At 45.1% G+C, this 23,769-nt stretch overlaps 2 protein-coding genes, 1 long non-coding RNA gene and 2 pseudogenes across 3 annotated transcripts in view; 3 read left to right on the top strand and 2 right to left on the bottom strand.

The window, feature by feature from the left end:
* The window catches only part of LOC100389654 (3 beta-hydroxysteroid dehydrogenase/Delta 5-->4-isomerase type 1), a 78,105-nt gene that overhangs the window by 35,144 nt on the left and 19,192 nt on the right, over positions 1 to 23,769 (bottom strand). The gene's annotated exons all lie outside the window — the stretch shown is intronic.
* LOC144577091 (uncharacterized) lies at positions 38 to 7,796 on the top strand. The gene is made up of 2 exons (XR_013520378.1): positions 38 to 327; positions 4,489 to 7,796. It is a non-coding gene; the product is annotated as an uncharacterized LOC144577091 (long non-coding RNA).
* LOC100387484 (3 beta-hydroxysteroid dehydrogenase/Delta 5-->4-isomerase type 1) lies at positions 1,084 to 9,132 on the bottom strand. Its single transcript, XM_017968999.4, has 3 exons — positions 8,942 to 9,132; positions 4,499 to 4,663; positions 1,084 to 2,289 (listed from the first exon to the last, which is right to left on the bottom strand). The coding sequence occupies exons 1-3, from the start codon at positions 9,084 to 9,086 to the stop codon at positions 1,478 to 1,480; spliced, it is 1,122 nt and encodes a 373-aa protein (XP_017824488.1). The 5' UTR covers positions 9,087 to 9,132; the 3' UTR covers positions 1,084 to 1,477.
* Positions 14,895 to 17,224, top strand: LOC100387123 (glyceraldehyde-3-phosphate dehydrogenase pseudogene; annotated as a pseudogene).
* LOC118143113 (proteasome activator complex subunit 2 pseudogene) lies at positions 17,207 to 23,235 on the top strand (annotated as a pseudogene).

Genomic DNA, 23,769 nt, shown 5'->3' with positions numbered 1-23,769 from the left:
TTCAGTTCCGCTCTGTCCTGGATGTCCCGGATGTCCCGGATGTCCCGGCGGCAGTGGGTTTTTTCTTTGACTGTTGTTTCTTTGGTTGGCTGATCACTGTGTCTTCACTGAAGTCCCCAGGCTTGTCTTGACTGGCGTCTTCTCCTCAGGGAAATTGAGAAGAACGAGAAGGTCAATGGTTTAAGGAGACGTGGAGGGGAAGAAAGAGGCTAAGGAGATGAAAGAATAAAGGGAAAAGGGTGAGATTTCAAGAAGAGAAAGAAGAGAGAAGCAGTTAAGCCTGGGGACGTGGAGCAGTAAACGTCTACTTCTTGGGCGGAGCAGAAGGTACGTTCCGGGAGAAGTTCACACTTGTTCCCTTCACTTTCCCAGGATCCCACGGTGTGGCTCCATTGTGTGATTTCAAAGGGTGAAATGCACGGTTACGAATGACACAACGTCTAACATACATGTAGCCAGCTGTGTTCCAGAGAACTTCAGGGAAAGTGGCACTGAAGGTGGCTGGATGCGTTTTTGCTTAAGTCACCCCTGCTCAGGGTCCTTGGGCAAGGCTTGCGGGCCCTTCCAGATGCTCCTCAGGGATGCTCCTGGGTTCTGGAGAGTCCCACGCATGGGACTGGGCAAGAAAAATGTAACCCAAGAGAGCTGGTTCTCTTGCAAGGATCAGCACCCCATGCTCCAGTCCTTTGCTGTGCCACTGGCAAGACCAGTTCAGGCTGCATGTTTCCATGGAAAGATAAGGACTTTCCAGGTAGCAGGGTAGCACGCCTAGCCACGAATCAGTTAGTGTGACTGCTAACAAGTTTCCTCACTGGTAAAATGGGAATAGTCACCTCCCACCTTCCACCTGATGGGCTTCTGATGAGTATTAAATGAGGTAATATATGTTATAAGTAGGTCATGCTGAACATGCCTGAAAAGTAGTGAAGCTTATGGAGTCATCCCCCGTTCCTGGCCCTCTCACTACTCTGCCCTCCCCGCAACCCAGGTTTTATGCTACTCTTCTGCATTGGCGATGGCAACACCTGGAAAAGAAAGGAAAGGAGGAAAGGATGTATTAACAAAATCCACATCTCCCTCCACGTTAAACATTTAAACATTTATTGCTCTTTTTATCAAACTATGTGAAGGAATGGAAGATTAAAAATAAAAGAAATGCTTTCTCATTTAAGAGGGAAAATGGAGCTGTAGTAGTCAAGAGACCCTCAAGGTAAAAGAGACCCCAAATGGTTCAGAATCAGCCACAGAGATTTGGAAACAGCAAATCACATTGTGTGTCCTCTGGTTTATGAGTAGGACGAAAGCTTCTGATTGGGTCAGTGACTGCGCAGGTTTTGATGACACGAGGAAGACAATTTGGCCATTGTGTGAAAGGAGCAGCAGGACTTGGGCGTGTGCTCCTGTCACCTTCTGTGTGAAGCCAGGAGGATGGAGCTTGATGACATCCTCCCACGTGGGCATCTCCATCATCCTTAAATCACTGAGTCTTGGGCTTCAGCGTCTCCTTGTGCCGGTCCACAAGGGAACCAACCCACTCCATGGTTTTCTGCCTGGCTTCCTCCCAGCTGTAGAGTGGCTTGTATGCCAGATCTCGCTGAGCCTTCTTGTAAGAGAAGGTGTACGTGCTATTTGACAGCGTCACTGTGTGACGGTTGAAGGGGGGTCGATAGGTGTAAATTGGGCTGAGCAGGAAGCTCACTACTTCCAGCAGGAAGGCAATCCAGTACATCAGGAATAGAGGAAGGCTCCAACTGGAATTAAGGTAGAGGCCGAACTCTTTGCTCAGGGTGTAATTAAGGCCATCATAGCTTTGGTGAGGTGTGTCATCTGAGATGTAATAGAACTGTCCTCGGACACTAGGGGCCTTCCTGGGGTCCCGCAGGGCCCTCAAGGCCAGAATGTGGGCCCAGGCCACGTTGCCAACATATACTGGGTTGACTGTGGAGAACTTGCCAGTACTTGGCAGGATCCCCCTGTTGTGGAGGGCTTCATTTACAGTGGCAGAAAGGAATGGGCTTCCTTCCCCATAGATGTACATGGGTCTTAAGGCACAAGTGTACAAGATGCCACCGTTTTTCAGAGTCCACCCATTAGCCGCCAGCACAGCCTTCTCAGCAAGCCGTTTGCTGTGTGGATAGGGAGCAGACAATGTGCTTTCCAGAGGCTGATCTTCATGACCGTTCTGGATGACTTCCTTGTAGGAGCTGGGCCCGGCCACCTCTACGCTGCTGGTGTAGATGAAGACTGGCACACTAGCGTGGACACAGGCTTCCAACAGGAGCTGGGTACCTACCCACGAAGAGCAAGCTGTCAGGGTCAGGAAATACCCCTAAGGGGGGCCAACCACGTGCATAAATCCATGTTCCCCACTCCCCACTCGCGAGTACAGCGGTTATAAGAGTCAAGGTATGGTCTTCTGTGGCTCTGACTGAGATCGGGACATTCTATAACCATAGGAAAAACACAAGATGAAAAGAAACTGACATGGGTTCTGGAGAGCAAGGATTTTCAGACTTTTGAGTTTCATGGACGTGTGTGTGTGTGTCTGTGCCTTAATTTTGGAAGGGACTTAGGTTTCTCGAAAAGAGTATTGAAAAATTATGACTTGTCATCAATACCATTAAAGTCAGATCATTTAAAATCTATAAAATCAGGAGGCTAAACTCTGAGAATATAGAGAGTCCTCAGGCAAAAATGGGCAGTAGAAGAATTCACCTCTCTCTCTCTCTCTCTCTCTCTCTCTCTCTCTCTCTCCCCCCTCTGTCTCTCTCTCTGTCACACACACACACACACACACACACACAGTTGTATATAGGCAGTAGACACCCTTCAATACACAAGAAATTGCTGGTATGTTTTCTCATTCTGTTGGGGACTAATAAAACTTTGTCACAAGTGTCATCCCTGGAGTCTTTGAGCAAACAGTGCGTTGTGGGGAAATGCTGGAGATCCACACTCTTTCCTGACTGTATGTTCCCTGGGAAAGTTGCTTCCACTTTTGGCTGACTCTGTTTACCCAGTTATGTAAAGTGGGGTGATAAACCTTCCTTTGAACCCTGCCCTGGCATTTCCTGTGGAGCCTAGTGGCGGACTGGGGAGAGAGTGTGCCCTCTGCTGGTAACACCTGCACTGGGAGGACCGTCCAGCCTCTCCTGAGCTGTGTGGAAGCGAAGCTCACTGAGGTATCCCGAGCACTTTCCCTTGAAGACGGGAGGAATTTCCTAGACAAAGGATAATTTTTATCTACAGTTTTCTGTATCCTTGGCCCCTTTAACGTCTCTGTGCAATTCGAGTTTCTGGAGAGGCAGCCTCATGTTTTCAAAAATTAATTTCCTGGCAGAGAAAATTTGGAGTTAGTTTACCTTCAAGGGGGAATTGACCAAGATTGTGAAGTATTTTCTAAGCCTGGGAGTGATAATGGTTTTAGGAAACAGATGCCTCTGGCACTTCCCCTGTCACTCCATAGCCCCTGTTGTGGGGAGCTGCGGAGAGCAGGAATTAAAGTGAAAAACCGGTTACCCTTAGCATCCTCCGTGCACTAAAGGGATACTTAGAGGGTATGGGTAAGTAGAAACTGGAAAGGGTTTTCTTGTTTTTGTTGTTTTGTTTTTAATGGTGCTGGAGACTCAAAAGCAATTAGTTGCTTTTAAAAGGGGGTTTGAGTAGACTGGATGTGGAGGGCCAGGCTAGGGGTTGGGGTGCTCCTGTGCTGAAGAGACTGAGCTCTGGGAATCAGAGGATGAGACTGCATGAGAAGATTCCTTAATGAAATGTGTCTGAATTTAAGGTCGTTGGAAAGCCATGATTTGGAGGAACTCCCAAGCATTTAAGGGACGAAGGTGCAGTGAGGTTCACTTTGGGTGCCTGGCTGGAAACGGCTGTGTAATCGCAGGCCCTGTGGTGAGCTGGGGAGATCCTATTCTGTGTCCTGGGAAACTCTTACTGTTCAGAAAATACTGTGGGAAGGCGTGTGCTGGGTGACTCTGTCCTGACAGACCTCTGTGAACCAGCTGTGCCAGCTCTCCCGGGAGGACTTCATCTTTCAGATGGGCAGGAGGGCTCTGAATGTTCTCATCAGCTTGCACACCAGGTTCAAAATGATGACTGTGGCGGCACCTGGAAGGTCTGATTCTGGCCCAGGGAGCCGAGGGGTGGCTGGATATCAAGTGTCTGAAGTCAGATATTATTGACTTTTGATTGGAGCTGCAGTAGAAAGAGCTTCCACAGCCTTTGGAGTCACACAGGGGTGAGTTTAAAGTCTAACTCTTCTACTTACTTACCTGGGGGACCTTGGACAAGTTACTTTCCATCTTTCAATCCTAGTTTCCTCATTACAAAAATGAGGATAACAGCCTTGAACTACTCCAATTGGTAGTGATCAGCAAAGGCACTTGGCGCAGAGCACAGCAGGTGTCAGTGGAAGGACTTCTCCTTCTTTCCTGTCCTTTCTGATCCTTAATTCTCTACCATGCTTTATCTCCTCCCCAGGCTATGGTACCTTTCACGTTGACGTTCATGATGGATTCTCTGTGAATGGCACCCAAGACATCAATGATAGAGGCCGTGTGGATGACAACCGTGACGTCCTGGCAGGCTCTCTTCAGGAATGGCTCATCCAGAATGTCTCCTTCCAGCATCGTCAGCTTGGTCTTGCTCTGGAGCTCTGTGTGAACACAGGTCAGGTCATTGGAAGGATTTCTGGATCTGGCTGGGAAGTTTCCTGACAAAGGTGATGTTACATAGGTGTTCAAGGATGTTTAGAGTGAGATGTTACACTAGAGGGTGTACATTCTATGGAAGAAACAAGTAAACAATGGCTCAGAAATCATAGTGTATAGCAATTTTTTGGGAAAGAGCAAACATCTGTTTTTATCCCATCTTATTTCAGAAAAGTAATCTGAGCAATGAGGTGTCAAGTGTGCCTGGAATATAAACATTGATAGAGTCATGAGAAGCTCATCAAATTTCTTAAGGAGAGTAGGGTGATTGTGCAGAGTACAAGGGGGACAAGTTTGAAGTTAATTCTGTAGGTGTTGAGAAGCCATGTATGAAATCATAATTTCTGGTCTGCAGCATCATGTTAAGGACAACCCCGTAGTTATATTTGGGATAAGATGACAAAAAGGCCAACCACCGTGGCTATGCCTGTTACTCTAGCACTTTGGGAAGCAGAGATGGTTGGATCACTGCAGTGCAGGAGGTTGAGAGCAGCCTGGACAACACGGTGAAATCCCATCTCTATTAAAAATACATGTAATAGCTGGGCACGGTGGCATGTGCCTACAGTCCCAGATACTCCTCAGGCTGATGTGGGAGGATGAATGGAGGCTGGGGTCTCTGGCTCTTGGCAGTGAGCTGAGATGACACCTCCGCACTCCAGCCTGGGTGGCAGAGCAAGACCCTGTCTCAAAAAAAACACACACAAAAAAAGAAAAAAGAAACAGAAGCAGAGTTGTGATGTAGGAAGTTAACTTTGGCGTGAGGATATAAAATGGACTGGTATAGCGGGTGTGAGGAAGCAAGGTGATCAAGAGATTAATCAGCATGTCTGCACCAAAGTTTAGACGAGGACTGGAGCCAGCGTCCAGCAGGGGAAGCAGAATGGGGAGAGATACACCAGGTTTGAATTTCAGACCTTATCTTGGAAGTCCTCATACCTGTTGGACCTGAGCTGAGAGGAAAAGGAGACAAAATCACCCCTATGGTTTCCTTCTTGGGCAATGGAAAGAGGCTGGAGCCATTACTCAGGAATCGCACGTGGGCTTCAATGACGAATTTCCTTGAAAAGCTCTTATCGTATATTATCAAATGCAGGTAGCAGTGCCGACAATGAGACAACCACCAACGAACTAACATCCCAGCTCAGCCAGGGGCAATGGTTACAAGACCAATGTCTTCAGGCTCCTTTGACATACACAGGAAGTGATGCCACCAGTAAAGCTGTCACCTGGAATTAGCCCACAAGATGAACACTGTGGGACATGAGCCCAAAGGAACGCGCTGCACCTGTCTGTGCTTTATAGTTTGTATACAACTTACAGCACCCTTATTGCTTTTTACAGTTATCTCACCAGGTAGGGATTCTGAGTCCCACTTTTTCAGGGAGGAAACTGAGGCTCAGGGAGATTAAGGGACAGATCTAATGTCATGTTTCTAGTGAAGGCTTAAACATGACCACCCTGCCTCCAAGCTTTGTACGCTGAAGCTGTAAGACAAACACCAGGAGCAGGACTGGCTGCTTAGTAATAACTTTTCTGTTATTTAATATTATTCTTTTCCAAAGAATAAGTCAGTTTAACTGAAATTAGCAACAAAGAATGAAGACAAGTGAGGGCGAAATTCAGAGTGAAAAATTCAAGGCTGGAGAAATTCCTTCCTGGGGTACAGGCGGGACCATTCACTCTCCCGATGGCTCTGCCATGTTTTGTCTATTCCCAGTCCCTTCCCATTGTCAGGGAACTCCAGGAAGGCCCTGCAGTGGGGAAGCCAGGGAATAGGCTGCTGGGGAGGAGGTGGGTGACAGCCTGAGAGTGGAATTTTCTCTGGTTGTATTTCCACCTCTGCCTTTCCTGCTCCCTTCCTCTGCTTCTCCTGTGCTGCTACTTCAGACAGACTGGCTCAAAGACATGTCAAAGTGGAAGAAGTTCAAAGCTGAGAGAAAAGGACTCTTCCCCAGTGAGTTCCCAGGAGTCTGGAAGGACTAAGAAAGGGAACTTTTTTGATGAAGACATGGCTCCCTCCTTCTCCAAGACACTGTGGACTTGGCAAGTGTTTTATGTAGACTAAATAGAGTAGCTCTGGTGGTGTGAGCTGGGCAAGAGGAAGGCCGAGAGAAGCTGCTAGACAAACTGCTGCTTAAGAGCACAGATGCTGCACTAGACTGTCTGGGTTCAAATCCAGCTTTGCCTTAATCTAACTGTGGGATCTTGGACAAGTTAATCAATTTCTCACTTCTTTATCCTCATCTGTAAAAAAGGAGAATAATATTACCGATCTCATAGGGTTGTTATGAGGAGCGAATGCGTTGGCACATCCAAAACCTTTGGCCACGTGTCTGGCACAAAAAGAACACTGAAAGGATTCTCTGTTTTTATCTTCTTATGGACCCCTGCCCATCTATATGCCCTGCATTTTCACCATGGGGGAACAATACCTCTAGGCGGAGCATTGCTTTTTCCTAATTTCAGATGTTAGATTGCAAATATTGCTGATTACAGGGGTGACAAGCATTTAATATCGGTAGTATGTTAATAATTGTTTATCAAAGACACAACTAAAATAGAGGGTGGAGGAAATCGGACATTTCAAGAGGTCAGAGAGGAGCAGGAGAAGAGCAGAGTGTTGGGTGTGGTCCCTGAGTGCTGTTGATGAGGAGCATCTCTGCGGGCCGGGCAGGACCCTCTGGGCAGCCAGAGCCCACAAGTAGACACACAGTCCCCCCAGTGCCCTGGGTTGAGGAGGAGGACAGGGAATTGTTTCCCTTTCCCAGGGGGCAAAGGGAAAGACTGAATATCCAGTTTGCCAAGCATCAGCTCTGGGGCCAAGCGATGACGTCTCTGGATGCAGCCCTGGTCTGAGCTCTGCTACACATTCATCAGATGGCCTGGGCAAGTCACTTTATGTTTCTGGACCTTGGTGGGTTCACTGACCAATTGGATGTGACCCCTTTTCTCCCTGCCTCCTGGGGTCATTTGTACAAGGAGTTGCCATAGCAAATTCTGCAGTCAAGTTCTTTTTCATGATGGGCAACACAGATAAACGGTAAAAATAAATAAATAAATACACATTTAAAAAGCCATAATATGCAAAATCTAAATGAGGTATGTCTGGCCTTCTAGTGCCTCTTACTCTGTCTCTGGTCTGTGCACAGTGCACACTCTTATCTTTTCTCACCCATTCTCTCTCTCTCACTATATATTTCTCTGTCTTTCTCATTGTTTCTCTCTGACTCTCTCTCCCCCTTATTTTTTCCCCTGTTTCTGACACACACCACACACACACACACACACACACACACACACTCTCTCTCTCTCTCTGTCTATCCCTCCCTCTCTCTCCCTCTCTCTCCCTCCCCTCTCTCTCCCTCTCTCTCTCCCTCTCTCTCTCTCCCTCTCTTTCCCTCTCCCTCTCTCTCTCTCCCTCTCTTTCTCTTTCTCTCTCTCTACCCCCTCTCTCTCCCTCTCTCTCTCCCTCTCTCTCTCCCTCTCCCTCTTTTTCCCTCTCCCTCTCTCTCTCTCCCTCTCTTTCTCTCTCTCTCCCTCTCTCTCTCCCTCTCTCTCTCTCCCCCTCTCTTTCCCTCTCCCTCCCTCTCTCCCTCTCTCCCTCTCTCTCCCTCTCTTTCTCTCTCCCCCACCTCTCTCTCCCCCCCTCTCTCCCCCCCTCTCTCTCCCTCGCTCTCTCTCTCCCCCTCTCTCTCTCGCTCTCTCTCTCCCCCTCTCTCTTGCTCTCTCTCCCTCCCCCCCCATCTTCTCCTCTTTGCTTCCTTTTATTTTGTTCTCACTAAAGATGCTAAGGAAGCTACAAAACAAAACAAAGCCTGGGGCAGTCTAGAGAGACGGGCCCACAGGGAGGCCTCCAGGATCATGATGTCTTTTGTGAATGTTACGCAGCAATTGTCTTCAGAACAGAAAAGCTTCAGCACATAAAAGAGTTGCAGACAAGAAAAAAAACTGATGTGGGATTTTCTCGATGAGAAGAAAAGACATGGCTGCCTCTCAAGTGCTCGGTCAGTTCCAGAATCCAGTCTCTGGACATCCCATCTGGTATCTTTCATACTATGCCATTTTATATTATTTAATATTTATTTTTTGATGACTTTGGATGTGGAATTGGCTTAGATTTGGCTACAAATTTTAATAACTTGATAGGCAAGGTACACCTCCCCCTACATGCGTGCATGGTTTAAGATGGAACCACACACCCATGACCCAAGTTTACTTACTAGAAAATTCCTCCCTGAGTTCCGGTCTGAAGGCCTTGTCCAAGACCCTGATCTCCTTCAGCTCCTTCTCCTCCACCAGCAGGCGGACAATCCTCTGACCCAGAAACCCTCCTGCTCCTGTCACAAGGCAGCTCCAGCTCGTCATGGCCAATCCAAAGTAGCAGGAAATAGTCACCAGGAAACAGAAGATGCTGGGGAGCAGATCTGATTCTAGGGTGACCCAAGAGAGGGCTGAAAAGACATGTCAAATGGTTAAACACTCACACAGATGCCTTATTTTCCTCTACCCCATTTTTTTTTGCAAACATTCTGTGTCCTCACCACCACCAGGAGTAGCAGAAAGAAAGTGAAAAAGCTCTAACCTTTCGTTTGATTGTTAAAAGCTGGACAGAAGAGTGGAAGTACTAGTCACCACATCCCCTGCAGCAGGTCTGAAGCTTTATGCACTGTGATAAGAGCTTCCGGCCCAGCTCTTATCACTTTCATCTCTGGCCACGTACTCATTCCTCTCTCCTCCTGCAGGATCCCTTTTCTCAGAAGAATAGTGACCTTCAGGTTACATGTCTTGTTCTTCCTGGGAACAGGAAGAGAAGTCCCGTCCTAACCCTGCAGTGTGGCAAAGATTCTTAGGTTTAGCCTTAACAGGACACTGGTCAGTTGATACCAGCTGTCTGGAATCCACAATTTGTGAACTTAAACTAGACGAGAAGAAATCTCAGAAGTGCCATGTGAATTGTGTCCTTGTTCAGTAAATCCATCAGGAGGGAAATCCGTGTTAGCCCCTTAGTGCCTCTCTGAGACTATCATTTGAAATGCTGCTGCCGTCTTGCAAAGCTTAGAAATTTGTAATGGTGACATCTCCAGTTACTTAATTTTACGTGAGAGGACTTTCTTTCCTACCCTATATACCCAAAACCTCAGTTGCCATTTTCCCCTGGAGAGCTTTGGGTCCCTGGATGAAGACCACCACCATTGCAGGAAAGCTTTCTGGTGATAAGCACTGAATCACATGGCCTGTGTTAGAAGGGTGGGGATTTGCGGTGGTTTGCCCCAGTGACTCTTATGAGATGTTTGAACTTAGCCCATATTTTTGCCTGCAAAGCCATCCTCAGCAAATTCCTGACCCGAAGATGCTGTGAATGCTTCTGAAGCCTATGCCCAAAAACTGCCCAACTATCTCCACCATCAGCTCTCCAAGACACTTTTCTCTAATTAGAAAACATTGAAATAAAACGTACATGCCTTAAAAAGCCTAGTCTTAAGTGTTCACGTCAATGAACCTTGACAGTTATATATGCCCATGTAAGTACCACCCAAAGAAAGATCTAGACCATTCCCTTCACTCCAGAAAGTGACTTTCTGCCTGTTTCCTGTTAATTCCCTGTCCTTCCCCCAACCTACCTCATAGGCAACTACTTTCTGATTTTTATTCCCACAGAATTCTCATTTTATTTCTCTATTTCCCTAAATTTTTCTTCTAAGATCTCTGTGGTTCTGGATATATGTTTAAATATAAAATGATTTTGAAAAGAAGTTTTGTGTAGGGAGAACAGAAGAATTGACCATTGATTGTCTCTATTATTTATTTTTCTATTTCATGTCTGTTTCTTTTTTTCCAAGATGGAGTCTTGCTCTCTCACCCAGGCTGGAATGCAGTGGCACCACCTTGGCTCACTGCAACCTCTGCCTCCCAGGTTCAAGCAGTTCTCCTGCCTCAGCCTCCAAGTAGCTGAGATTACAGGCATGTGCCACCACGCCCAGCTAACTTTTGTATTTTTAGTAAAGAAGGGGTTTCACTATATTGCCAGGATGGTCTTGAACTCCTGACCTCATGATCTGCCCACTTCAGCCTCCCAAAGTGCTAGGATTACAGGTATGAGCCACTGGGCACAGCCCCATTCTTCAGGATTCTAATATTAAAAGCATCAAAAATTGTTTTTCTTTACTCTTTTCCTATTTCCACTATAGGCATTTAAAGTTGTACATTTGCCAGGCGCGGTGTGTGTCTATGGTCCCAGCTACTGGGGAGGCTGAGGCTGGAGGATCGCTTGAGTCCAGGAGTTCTGGGCTGTAGTGTGCTATGCTGATCGGGTATCCGCACTAGGTTTGGCATCAATATGGTGACCTCCTGGGAGCGGGGGACCACCAGGTTGCCTAAAGAGGGGTGACCTGGCCCAGGTCAGAAATGGAGCAGGTCAAAAATCCCGTGCTGATCAGTAGTGGGATCCCCTGTGAATGGCTACTGCCCTCCAGGCTGGGCAACACAGCGAGACCTCAACTCTAAAATAAAATATATATATTAAAGTAAATAAAGTAAATTTCTCTTTAAGCACTATGTTAGCCGTATCCAACATTTTCATGTATTGGATTATCATCATTCAGTTAATGGTATTTAAATTGTTTTCTTGTGATTTCTTTTCTGACACAGGTGTTGTTCAGAGGTGTGTTGCTTGTTTTCTAAAATTGGGGATTTTCTAGCGATCTTATTGTTACGGATTTCTAATTAAATACTACTGTGGCCAGAACAAGTACTCTGTATGATTTTGATTCTTGGATATTTATTAAGACTTGTTTTATGGTCCAGCATATGGTCAATGCTGGTGAAAATGCTGTAAGCACTTGGAAAGGATGCTTTCCGCAGTTGCTGGAAGTAATACTCAGTGTCTTGCCCTCCTCCCATGTTGTAGACATTCATCTTCTACTTTGGACCTCGCTACCAATACTTCAAGCCCACTTGGCTAGGAAAGGTTGGCCCCATGCTGCAAGATGTCGCAGCTTGTTCTCTGAAGCTACAGGCTCTGGGTCTTGCTGAGACATGTGTATCAGATGCTGGAGTGAACCTTACAGACCCCCTGTTGCCTTCAGGGTGGGGCCAGACATTCCCTCAGCTGTTGCAAGTTCTGGAGGCTGGTAGATTTCAGCTCATGTCTCTTGGAGTGTCTGAGTGGAAGCAGTAAGTATAAGCCCTAAAAAAAGAGAGAAATGAAACAAAGGACAACAGTGATTGGGAACCACACTACCAACTTTCTTTTGTTTTAAACAAGTTTACTGAGGTGTAATTGACTTAACATTTGCTTAAGTGTACAGTTCAATTATTTTTAGTAAGATTTTGGACTTGTGTGATCATCATCACGATCCAGTTTTGCAACATTTCCGTCATTCCTAAAAAAGCCCTCATGCTTATCAGTCACCACCCTTTATTCTTACTCCCAGCTCACGGCAACCTTTAATTGACTCACTGACTCTACAAATTTGCCTTTTCTGGACACCATATAAATGGAATCATAGAATATGTGGTCTTTGTATTTCTGTTCTTCCACTTAGCTTAATATACTTTTTTTTTCTTGAGACAGAGTCTTGCTCTGTCACCCAGGCTGTAGTGCAGTGGCACGATGTTGGCTTACTTCAACCTCCACCTCCCGGGTTCAAGCGATTCTCCTGCCTCAGCCTCCAGAGTAGCTGGGACTACAGGTGCCTGCCACCACACCTGGGTAATTTTTGTATTTTTAGTAGAGGCGGGATTTCACCATGTTGCCCAGGCTGGTCTCAAATTCCTAACATCAAGTGACCCACCCACCTCAGCCTCCCAAAGTGCTGGGATTACAGGTGTGAGCCACCACACCCAAGCCAGTTTAATGTACTCTTGCGGTTCATCTATGTAGCAGCACATTTAAATATTTTATTCCTTTTAGATACCAAACCCTATTAAATTGTGAGGGTTGGCTCCCATTTGTTTATTCATTCATCAGTTGATAGATATTTGATGTGTTTCTACTTTATGGACTCTTACGGATAAAGCTGCTATGAATATTCACATTCTTGTGTTGTGAGGACATAGGTTTTTATTTCTTTAAGGTAGATAGCTAGGAGTGACAATGCTAGGCCATATGGAAAATGTATCTTTAATGTTTTAAGAAACTAGCAATCTGTTTTCCAATGTGGCTGCATGTCCCATCAGCAATGCATGAGTATGAGTGCACATCCCATCAGCAATGCATGAGTATGAGTGCACGTCCCATCAGCAATGCATGAGTATGAGTGCACGTCCCACAGCAATGCATGAGTATGCGTGCACGTCCCACAGCAATGCATGAGTATGCGTGCACGTCCCACAGCAATGCATGAGTATGAGTGCACGTCCCACAGCAATGCATGAGTATGAGTGCACGTCCCATCAGCAATGCATGAGTATGAGTGCACGTCCCACAGCAATGCATGAGTATGAGTGCACGTCCCACAGCAATGCATGAGTATGAGTGCACGTCCCACAGCAATGCATGAGTATGAGTGCACGTCCCATCAGCAATGCATGAGTATGAGTGCACGTCCCACAGCAATGTATGAGTATGAGTGCACGTCCCATCAGCAATGCATGAGTATGAGTTCACGTCCCATCAGCAATGCATGAGTATGCGTGCACGTCCCATCAGCAATGCATGAGTATGAGTGCACGTCCCATCAGCAATGCATGAGTATGAGTGCACGTCCCATCAGCAATGCATGAGTATGAGTGCACGTCCCATCAGCAATGCATGAGTATGAGTGCACGTCCCACAGCAATGCATGAGTATGAGTGCACATACCACAGCAATGCATGAGTATGAGTGCACGTCCCATCAGCAATGCATGAGTATGCGTGCATGTCCCACAGCAATGCATGAGTATGAGTGCACGTCCCACAGCAATGCATGAGTATGAGTGCACGTCCCATCAGCAATGCATGAGTATGAGTGCACGTCCCATCAGCAATGCATGAGTATGAGTGCACGTCCCACAGCAATGCATGAGTATGAGTGCACGTCCCATCAGCAATGCATGAGTATGAGTGCACGTCCCATCAGCAATGCATGAGTATGCGTGCACGTCCCATCAGCAATGCATGAGTATGCGTGCACGTCCCATCAGCAATGCATGAGTATGAGTGCACGTCCCATCAGCAATGCATGAGTATGAGTGCACGTCCCATCAGCAATGCATGAGTATGAGTGCACGTCCCACAGCAATGCATGAGTATGAGTGCACATCCCATCAGCAATGCATGAGTATGAGTGCACGTCCCACAGCAATGCATGAGTATGCGTGCACGTCCCACAGCAATGCATGAGTATGAGTGCACGTCCCATCAGCAATGCATGAGTATGAGTGCACGTCCCACAGCAATGCATGAGTATGAGTGCACGTCCCATCAGCAATGCATGAGTTCAATTTTTTACATCATTGTTTTTCCACTTCCTTCAATTGCTATTGCCCTTCCTTTTTCTTTTCTTTTTTGAGATGGAGTTTCTCTCTTGTTACCCAGGCTGGAGTGCAATGGCAAGATCTGGGCTCACCGCAACCTCCACCTCCTGGGCTCAGGCAATTCTCCTGCCTCAGCCTCCTGAGTAGCTGGGATTACAGGCATGCACCACCATGCCCAGCTAATTTTTTTTTTTTTTTTGTATTTTTAGTAGAGACAGCATTTCACCATGTTGACCAGGATGGTCTCGATCTCTTGACCTGATGATCCACTTGCCTCGGCCTCCCAAAGTGCTGGGATTACAGGCTTGAGCCACCGGGCCTGGCCTTGTCCTCTTTTTTTCTTATAGCATTCTAGTGGGTAAGAAGGGGTGTCACATTATAGTTTGATTTGAATTTCCCTGCTGACTGATGATGCTGACCATCTTTTCATGTGCTTTATTGGTGATTCCTATATATTTTTGGTGAATTATCTATTTAAAAATTTTGCTGATTTTAAAATTGGGTCATTTATCCTAGTGTTCTTTAGTTGTAATTTTATTTTGTATTCTGCATACAAGTCCTTTGTCAAATATATAATTTGATATTTTTTCTCACTTTGGGGCTTATCTTTTCATTTTCTTACTGATGTCTTTTAAAGTGCAAACATTTTTAGTTTTGATCATGTCTCACTTTTTAACTTTTATTTTTTAGCACAAAAAGGTTTTTTTGGTTTTCTTCTTAATTCAAGGTCATGAACATATTAATTTACATTTTCTTTGAAGAAGTGTATAGTTACCCCTTAAATTTAGGCCTATAACCTTTTTTGAGAGAATTCTTGCATATTGTCAGTTAATGGTCAAAATCATATGGCAAATAGATTTTAACAAGAGTAAATTCAATGAGGGAAAATGATAGTCTTTTAAATAAGTGATACTGAGACAACTGGATGATCCACATGCTCAGGGAATGCCAGCATGCTATGTAAGTGATGCCCACCTGAGTCACCACCTATTGGCATCAGAGTTCACAAAGAATTTCTCAATATGATAATTACGGGTTAAATAATATGCTGTAGCTTTCTGCTCCTCCCATTCGACAGTCAGCTGCATCTGCTCATGCAGCACCAGCCATGTGCCTGAGACACCATGGTGAAGGTCAAGCCTGGAAGCAATGGATTTGGCCATATTTGCGCTCCTGGTTACAAAGCCAGCTTTGAGCTCTGGTAAATTGGATATTGTCACCATCAATGACCCCTTCATTGACCTCAACTACATGGCCTATATGTTTCAGTATGATTTGACCCATGGCAGATTCCATGTCAAGGCTTGTCACGAAGAACAAAAAGCTTGTCATCAATGGAAATTCCATCACCATCTTTCAGGAGCCAAATCTCACCAAAATTAAATATGATAATTCTGGCACTGAGTACATTGCAGAATCCACTGGTGTCTTCACCACTATGGAGAACGCCGGGGCTCACTTGAAGCAGGGAGCAACAAGGGCCATCATCTCTGCACCCTCTACTGACACACCCATTTTTGGGATGGGTGTGGACCATGAGAAGTATGACAACAGCCTCAAGATCATCAGCAATGCCACCTGTACCACTAAGTGCTTAGTACTCCTGGCCAAGGTCATCCATGACAAGTTTGGTGTCATGGAAGGACTCAAGACCATAGTCCATTTCGTCACTGCCACACAGAGAACTGTGGATGGCTCCTTCAGGAAACTGGCATAGTGGACATGGGGCTCTCCAGAACTTCATTCCTTCATCTGCTGGCACTGCCAAGCCTGAGGGCAAGGTCATCCCTAAGCTGAACAGAAAGCTCAATGGCATGGCTTTCCATGTCCCCATCACCAATGTGTTGGTTGTGGATCTGACCTGCCATCGAGAAATAGCTGCCAAATATGCTGACATCAAGAAGGTGGTGAAGCAGCATTGGTGGGCACCCTCAAGGGCATCCTGGGCTACACTGAGCACCAGGTTGTCTCCTCTGACTAGAACAGTATTATGCACTTTTCCACCTTCCATGCCGGGACTGGCATCACCCTCAGTGACCACATTGCCAAGCTCATTTCCTAACATGACAATGAATTTGACTACAGCAATAGGGTGGTGGACCTCAATGCCCACATAGTCTCCAAGGAATAAGACTCCTGGACCATCAGTCCCAGCGTTAGTTTGAGAGAAAAAGAGAGGCTTTGGGAAAATCTCTTTCCATCTCCTACTTATTACTTTTTCTGCCAATTATCTTGGAGGGGAGGTCACATAGAAGCCATTCAACCAAGCGTTCTGGAGGCTGACTGTACTGGTATGGTAGCCAGCCTCTAACGTGACTCCAATAATCTCTACCTCCTGGTATTCGTATTCTTGTGTGTGGGTTGAACCTAGTAACTTGCTTTTAACCATCATAATATAATAAAATAATGGAATGTCACTTCTATGATTAGAATAGTAAGGATTGTGACTTTCATCTTGCTTTCATCTTTCTCATTGGCTTTGATGAAACAAGCTGCCATGCTGGAGAAGACAACATAGCAAGGGACTGAGAGCAGCCAACAGTCAAGGAGGAACAGAGGCTCTCGGTCCAATAAGTTGAGAGGAGCTGAATCTTCCAACAACTCTGTAAGTGAGCTTGAAAGTAGACCTTTCTCCAGCAGAGTCTTCGAATGAAAATGGAACTTTACGCCAACCCAAGAGTGCTTGAAACTCCAGTGTTTAAGGGTGGAAGAAAGGTAGACATCATATTTCCAGCAAGCTACCTTCTTTCCTTGGGGATTTATTTTGCATTATAAAGAACATTAGCCCTCATTGAACCCCGTTTGAAAGTCACAGGTAGTTTAGCAAATATTAGAATACTGAAGTTACTAAGTGTTGGTGACGATGTAGGAAAACAAGCATGTTTTTTGTGGAAGTGTAAGCTGAAACAAATGTCTAGTGAGTATCTGGCAAAATATTTTAAACTTTCATACATTTGACCCAGCAAGTCCACTCCAGAAATTTATTTTAAAGAATAATCAGGGGAGACCAGAGATCTAGCGACTTGAAGCAGCGTGGCCGAGCCATGTGGGGTGCGCCTGAGCGGGGAGGCCCACAAACAGGTGGAGATCTTCAGGCAGAATCTTTTCCACGAGGCGGAGGAATTCCTCTATAGATTCTTGCCACAGAAAATCACATACCTGAATCAGCTCTTGCAAGAGGACTCCCTCAATGTGGCTGACCTGACTTCCCTCCGGGCCACACTGGACATCCCCATCCCAGATCCTCCACCCACGATGATGAGATGGAAACAGATAAGCAAAAAAAGAAAGAAGTCCCTAAGTGTGGATTTCTCCCTAGGAATGAGAGGGTCCTGTCCCTGCCTGCCCTGGTTAAGCCAGAAGTCTGGACTCTCAAAGAGAAATGCATTCTGGTGACCACATGGATCCAGCACCTGATCCCCAAGATTGAAGATGGAAATGATTTTGGGGTAGCAATCCAGGAGAAGGAACTGGAGAGGGTGAATGCCGTCAGGACCAAAGTGGAAGCTTTTCAGACAACCATTTCCAAGTGTTTCTCAGAATGTGGGGATGCTGTGGCCAAGGCCTCCAAGGAGACTCCTGTGATGGATTACTGGGCCTCGGTGCACGAGCGAGATGAGGCAGCCTATGGGGAGCTCAGGGCCGTGGTGCTGGACCTGAGGGCCTTCTATGCTGAGCTTTATTATATCATAAGCAGCAACCTGGAGAAAATCGTCAACCCAAAGGGTGAAGAGAAGCCATCTATGTACTGAACCCAGGACTAGAAGGAAAATAAATGACCCCCAAAAAATAAAAAAGAATAATCCGTTGAGATCAGACCAAAAGGTCATATGGGACATCTCCTTGCACATAGAAAGCTCGACATATGAGCTCTAACATATTAATTGAGCTCTTTACTGTGTATCAGGTGCTTTATATATATTATCTCATTTAAGTTTTAAAAGGGACTTCATTTTCTATAATAGCTTTAGCTTCACAACGAAATTGAGGAAGACTGCAGAGAGTTCTCGTATTCTCCCAGCCCACACATGTGCAGCCCCCCCCACTACCAGCACCCTGCACTAGGATGGTACCTTTGCTGCGATGAGTTGACCTGCATTGACACATCTTTATCACTCAGTTTAAAGTTTACTCTTGGTCTTGCACGTTCTTTGAGTTTTGACAAATGTACAATGACATGTCACCACCATTATAGTATCTGGCCTAAAAATCCTCTGTGCTCTGCCTATTCATCTCTCTGGGCACCCTGACCCTGAATTGATCTCTACTGTCTCGAAGGTTTTGCCTTTTTCAGAATGTCATTTATTTGGAATCACACTGCATGAAGCCTGCTGATATTGGCTTCTTGTATTTAGTAATATACACATAAGTTTCCTCCATGTTATTGGTGGCTTGATAGCTCTTTTTTTGCACTGAATAAAATACCGTTGTCTGGATGTACCACAGTTTATTTATCCATTCACCTACTGAAGGACAATTTGGTTGCTTCCAAGTTTTGATAATCATGAATAAAACTGCAATAAAGATCAAACTTAAAGGTAAGTATTTGTGTGGACATCAGTTTCCTATTTATTTATGTAAATGCAGTGGAGCAGGGTTGCTGGATCATACCTTAAGAATATGTTTAGTTTTATAAAAAACTGCCAAATTTCCATAGGGAGTGTCTGTACAATTTTGCATTTCAAGCAACAGATGAGCACTCTTAACGCTCCACATTCTTGCTAGCATTTGGTGTTAGTGTTGTAGGTTTTCACCATTCTAATGCGTGTGCTGTGGTATCTCATTTTTATTTTAGTTTGCAATTCTGTAATGACATATGATGGTTAGTATCTTTTCATATGCGTTCTTGCAATTTCTATATCTTCTCTGACGAGGTGTCCGTTCAGGTCTTGTGAATACCTGTATCAGATTGCATTCCAAACGTAACACATTTTAAGACATTAAGAGGTTTATTCTGAGATTTCCTAGGCACCTCTTCAGTTTACTGTGAGCATTCCTTTTTTCATGTTTGTGAGCGATGGAGAAAAGCCTTTTGGTATTACCTTGATAATATTCTTGAGAATTTCCCTTGGAGTTTTGGATCTAGATCTCTGAGCCCAGACACAACTTAAAAAATTATACACATGTATGCCAGGGAGCAAAGTTATCACCAGATTGATGTATTCAAAGATAGCTTCTACTACATTCTCTTACAAAGTAAACTAACGTCATTGTCTGTATATCACATTGTTTTAATACCAGATATTCATGTGATTTGTTTCACTCTTGGCCCAAAGCAATCTGTAATGTTTCCCACAAGTCCTCAGCTGGTGATTTCAGGGTTGAAGAGATGACCTTAGGCAGACAATTGTGCCCGTATTGAAGTGCCTTTAAAAACAAACAAACAAAAAAAAAAAATGTGGCGAATTTTGCAACGTGATTACTAGCCAGCAGGACAGCATGAAATAAAATTGATTTACAAGACTGTGATCGGCTGTTTGGAGGGGTGGATGTTCTGCTACTTATGTTTTCTTTGATTTCAAGTCTTATCTTCAAGGCTTTATTCATATTCTTAACCACAAACAACAATTTAGTTGAGATGTTCTTTTCTTTTTCTGATATGAGGAGAATCATGAGAACACAGTTACGAACTTAACACAAATGGAAGGCGGCTGAGAAAAGTGGTATCTGACAAAGAGTTCTATGATCTAGAAGTGAACTTCCAAAGAGTAAAGATCTAGAAAGGGCACTGAGTTCCACTACTCATGAGGTTGATTCCTGATGGAGGACAAGGGTATGAAGACTGCAGGACAGGCCCAAGGAGAGCGAAGTCTGCTAGGTTTGGTCACATGCTATGACACGTGGCTGGTAGGACAGCTCTCTCATGAGTCTGCCTGCTGCCTGAGATCATGTTCTTGGGAACCCCAGAGTAAGAGATTTCTTAGACTTAAATCTCTGCCATTAGTTTAGTCCTTTAGTACTTTATTGAGACAGTCTCCATCTAGCTAATGAAACTATCCAATATGACCAAAACAAAAGGTATCTCCTTTCTCCTATTGTGGGAGAACTGGATTAGCCAATTTGAATTGCTTTGATGCTTCCTGAATCTCTTATCTGAAAACTCTTTCTACTACTTTTCTTGGAGGTCAGTGCGCTCATTGCACAGAATAGCCATTAGCCAGTGGGCCACAAAATCCTGTAACATCTTAGGTCATGAGAATAAATATTTTAGGCTTTTTTTCCTCCCCATTCCTTCTTGCCTCTGGCCATGGCTCTGTGGCTCAAAGTAAAAATAATGGGCAAAGTTCACTGCAGCAGCGCATGAGTTAGGCTGTACTAACATCACCCTTGCCCCATATTTCTTCTTGATCTTGTGAAATCGTATGTTCTGAATGTGTTCCCTCCAAATTCATGTGTTGAAATTTAATTGCCAATGCGATAGTATGTAGACCTCAGAACTTTAGAAAGAGATTAACATCTGCAGACAGGGCCGTCATGAATGGGATTCGTGGCTTTATAAAAGAACCTGAGGGAAGTAGGTGGCTCCTTCCATTCTTCTGCCTCATGAAAACACTATGTCCATCTCCTGCCAAGGCTGAAGCAAAAAGAAGCCATCTTGGAAGGAGACACTGGGCTCTCACCAGACATGGAACATACTGATACCTTGACCATGGACTTCCCAGCCTCTGCAACATGAGAAATAACTTTCTGTTACTTGTAAATTATCTGATTGAATATATTTTATGATACTAGCACAAACAGACTAAACCATGAAGCTTCCATTTTTCCCAAGTCACATGTTGCAACAGAAATCAGGGTGTTGAAGGTCATTTTCAAGGCCCATAGTCATCTAGAGATCCTGTCCCACAATGCAACTGTGACTGCTGTGTCAGCCAGATGACTGCCCCAGACATGTGTTTTCTTAATATTTCCCAAACTTTCAGCACAAGTGATCCATCCTTGCTGCCAGATTAAAGACCCCTTCTTGGCCTCAAATTATCAGCCCACCAGTGCAGCAGCCAATTTGAGACCTGAATATAAAGTTAAGGCCTAACACTGGGATTGTGCTCAATTTCCCTTTTCTTTTTACCAGCCCATTAACAATGGCATCTAATTTAGCCTTCTGAGCCCCTTTTTGTGACCACAATTCTTCAAAATATCCACTATTATTCCAAGTATTCTAAGACACATTTTTTTCCCCATTCATCTGGTTTTTCTGTGCTGCACTGTTTAATATATAGAGAGTATGATTTCCATTGGGAAATATTTTATAGGTATAGCTCTTCTGTTCAGACTGCAAAGTTCCACAGTTATTTCATACAGATATATAGGATGTGCAAAAAATTATAACCCACTGGCTAGTTCAGTCATTTCTGATCTGCTCTAAGATCTTTTGTTCTGAGAAGAATCAAAGGAACCGCTTTGAGTCATACACTTTATGAATTTGTTTTAAACAGACTACTCATTTGAAAGTTTGGGTGTTCACTTCTTTTAAATTCTGAATTGTAGTTATAGGCATGCAGCCTGTATGACTGTACTTTATTTTCCTTTTCTAGATATGTGGGTGGTGAACACCCTATACATATATTTTGGTTAAACAAATAGGTCTTAAAAGTTTAAATGCAAATCAAAACCATATTGAGATATCATCTCATGCAAGTTAGAATGGTGATTTTTTGAGACTGGGACTTTTTGTGTCCTCCAGAGTATTGGAGTGCAGAGGCATGAGCCTCAACTTCCCAGGCAGAGCGATTCTCCCACTTCAGCCTCAGGAGTGTCTGGAACCACAGGTGTGCACCATCGTGCCCAGCTAGGCTTTTCACACATTTTAAATTTTGTAGCAACAGGGTCTCCCTGTGTTGCCCAGAGTGAGCTCAGAATCCTAGGTTCAAGTGATCCTCCTGCCTCAGCCTCCCAGAGTGCTGGGCTTATGGACATGAATCTTCCAAAGGGCATCAGCCTAATGGATGGCTAAGGTTAGCATTACCATAAACAGCAAATAACATCTCTGACCAGAAACATTCCAAGCCCCTGACCAGAAACATTCCAAACCCCTCCCTGACCAGAGACGTGCCAGTCTGAGATAACCTCCCCTCTGGCCAGAAAGATGTCAGCCCCAGGATGACCTCCCCTCCGCCCAAAGACATTCCAACCCTGCCATAAACTTATCCTTAACACAGAAACATTCCAAGCTTGTGATAAGCCCCCTCACCCTGATACCACCAATATACGCTTTTAGTCTGTAAGAGAAAATGCTCCTGATTGAAATTGACCAGAAGCCCTTCTCAGGTTGATTTCCCTAAAATAAATCTGCCTTTGACTGTGGAACTGCATTCTGTGTTTCTTTCCTTTCTTTAACTCTCACATTTGGTGTCAAAACCTGGGATGAGGGCTGGGGGCAGAGGCTCTCTTGCCACCCAGGAAACAGTGGGCAATGGAACCTCATCCTGAGTTAACTCCTGGATCCTGAGGGTTTCTGGCCATCACTTTTTGAATGATTTGCGTGAGGAGGACAAGTAACCTGAAGGGGACTGTGAGGCTCTGACCAGGGCTACTCCCCAGTGAGTTGTCAATACCCTCAGTCTTGGGAATCCATCTGCAACCACCCGCAGTGGGTATTTAGCTCTATTCCCTCCTCCCCCCTCATCCTCTCTCTCTCTCTATCTCACTCTCCTCCTCGTGCAGCTCCGGTCTAAGAGGCCCTTTGCCAATTCCGACTGGAACATCCAAAATGAGACACTAATCCAGCTGACTGGTAAGACCTGCCCTCCCCTGGCTTTCTCACAGAACACTGGAAAGTCAGGTTTGCCTGGTCCTCATGACCAGCGGGACTGAGCTAGAGGGAATCTTGGCGATGCCAAGTTTTTTTTCTCAGCTTGACCGTCTTCTTTAGGAAAAGAATTGCAGGTCTCTCTGTCTTTTGTCTGGGGATGCCTAGAACAAAAACAAACACCCTCAGCTTCTTCTCACCAGTTCACAGAGGTGCCAAACAATCCCACATTCCTATGCCCTCTCCACTGTGCTGTCTCCTTCATAACCGTGCCAAACTTGGCTTACGTGTTTAGTTTCTTATTGCAACATGGCCTGGCCCCAGTACAAATTAGGTAATGACAGCCGATGGCCTGAAAATGGCATCTTTAACTTTCAAATTCTCAGGAACCTTGGCAACTTTATAATCAAGAATGGCGGGCCGGGCGCGGTGGCTCAGGTCTGTAATCCCAGCACTTTGGGACGCCGAGGCGGGTGGATCACGAGGTCAACAGATTGAGACCATCCTGGTCAACATGGTGAAACACCGTCTCTACTAAAGATACAAAAAATTAGCTGGGCATGGTGGTGCGTGCCTGTAATCTCAGCTACTCAGGAGGCTGAGGCAGAATTGCCTGAACCCAGGAGGCGGAGGTTGCAGTGAGCCGAGATCGCGCCATTACACTCCAGCCTGGGTAACAAGAGGGAAACTCCGTCTCAAAAAAAAAAAAAAAAAGGCAAATGGCAAAAGGTTCCCTTCTACTTCTACTTACATCCCAACTCTCCCTGTGTCAAGCTCACAACACTCATGAAATCTTTCTTCTTGATTAAAAACCCTGCCCTGGTCTCTCCTTCCTATGAAA

The sequence above is a fragment of the Callithrix jacchus genome, chromosome 7 (genome assembly GCF_049354715.1).
Source record: "Callithrix jacchus isolate 240 chromosome 7, calJac240_pri, whole genome shotgun sequence".
Taxonomy (NCBI): Eukaryota; Metazoa; Chordata; class Mammalia; order Primates; family Cebidae; genus Callithrix; species Callithrix jacchus.
This window is presented reverse-complemented; position numbering and strand designations above follow the sequence as displayed.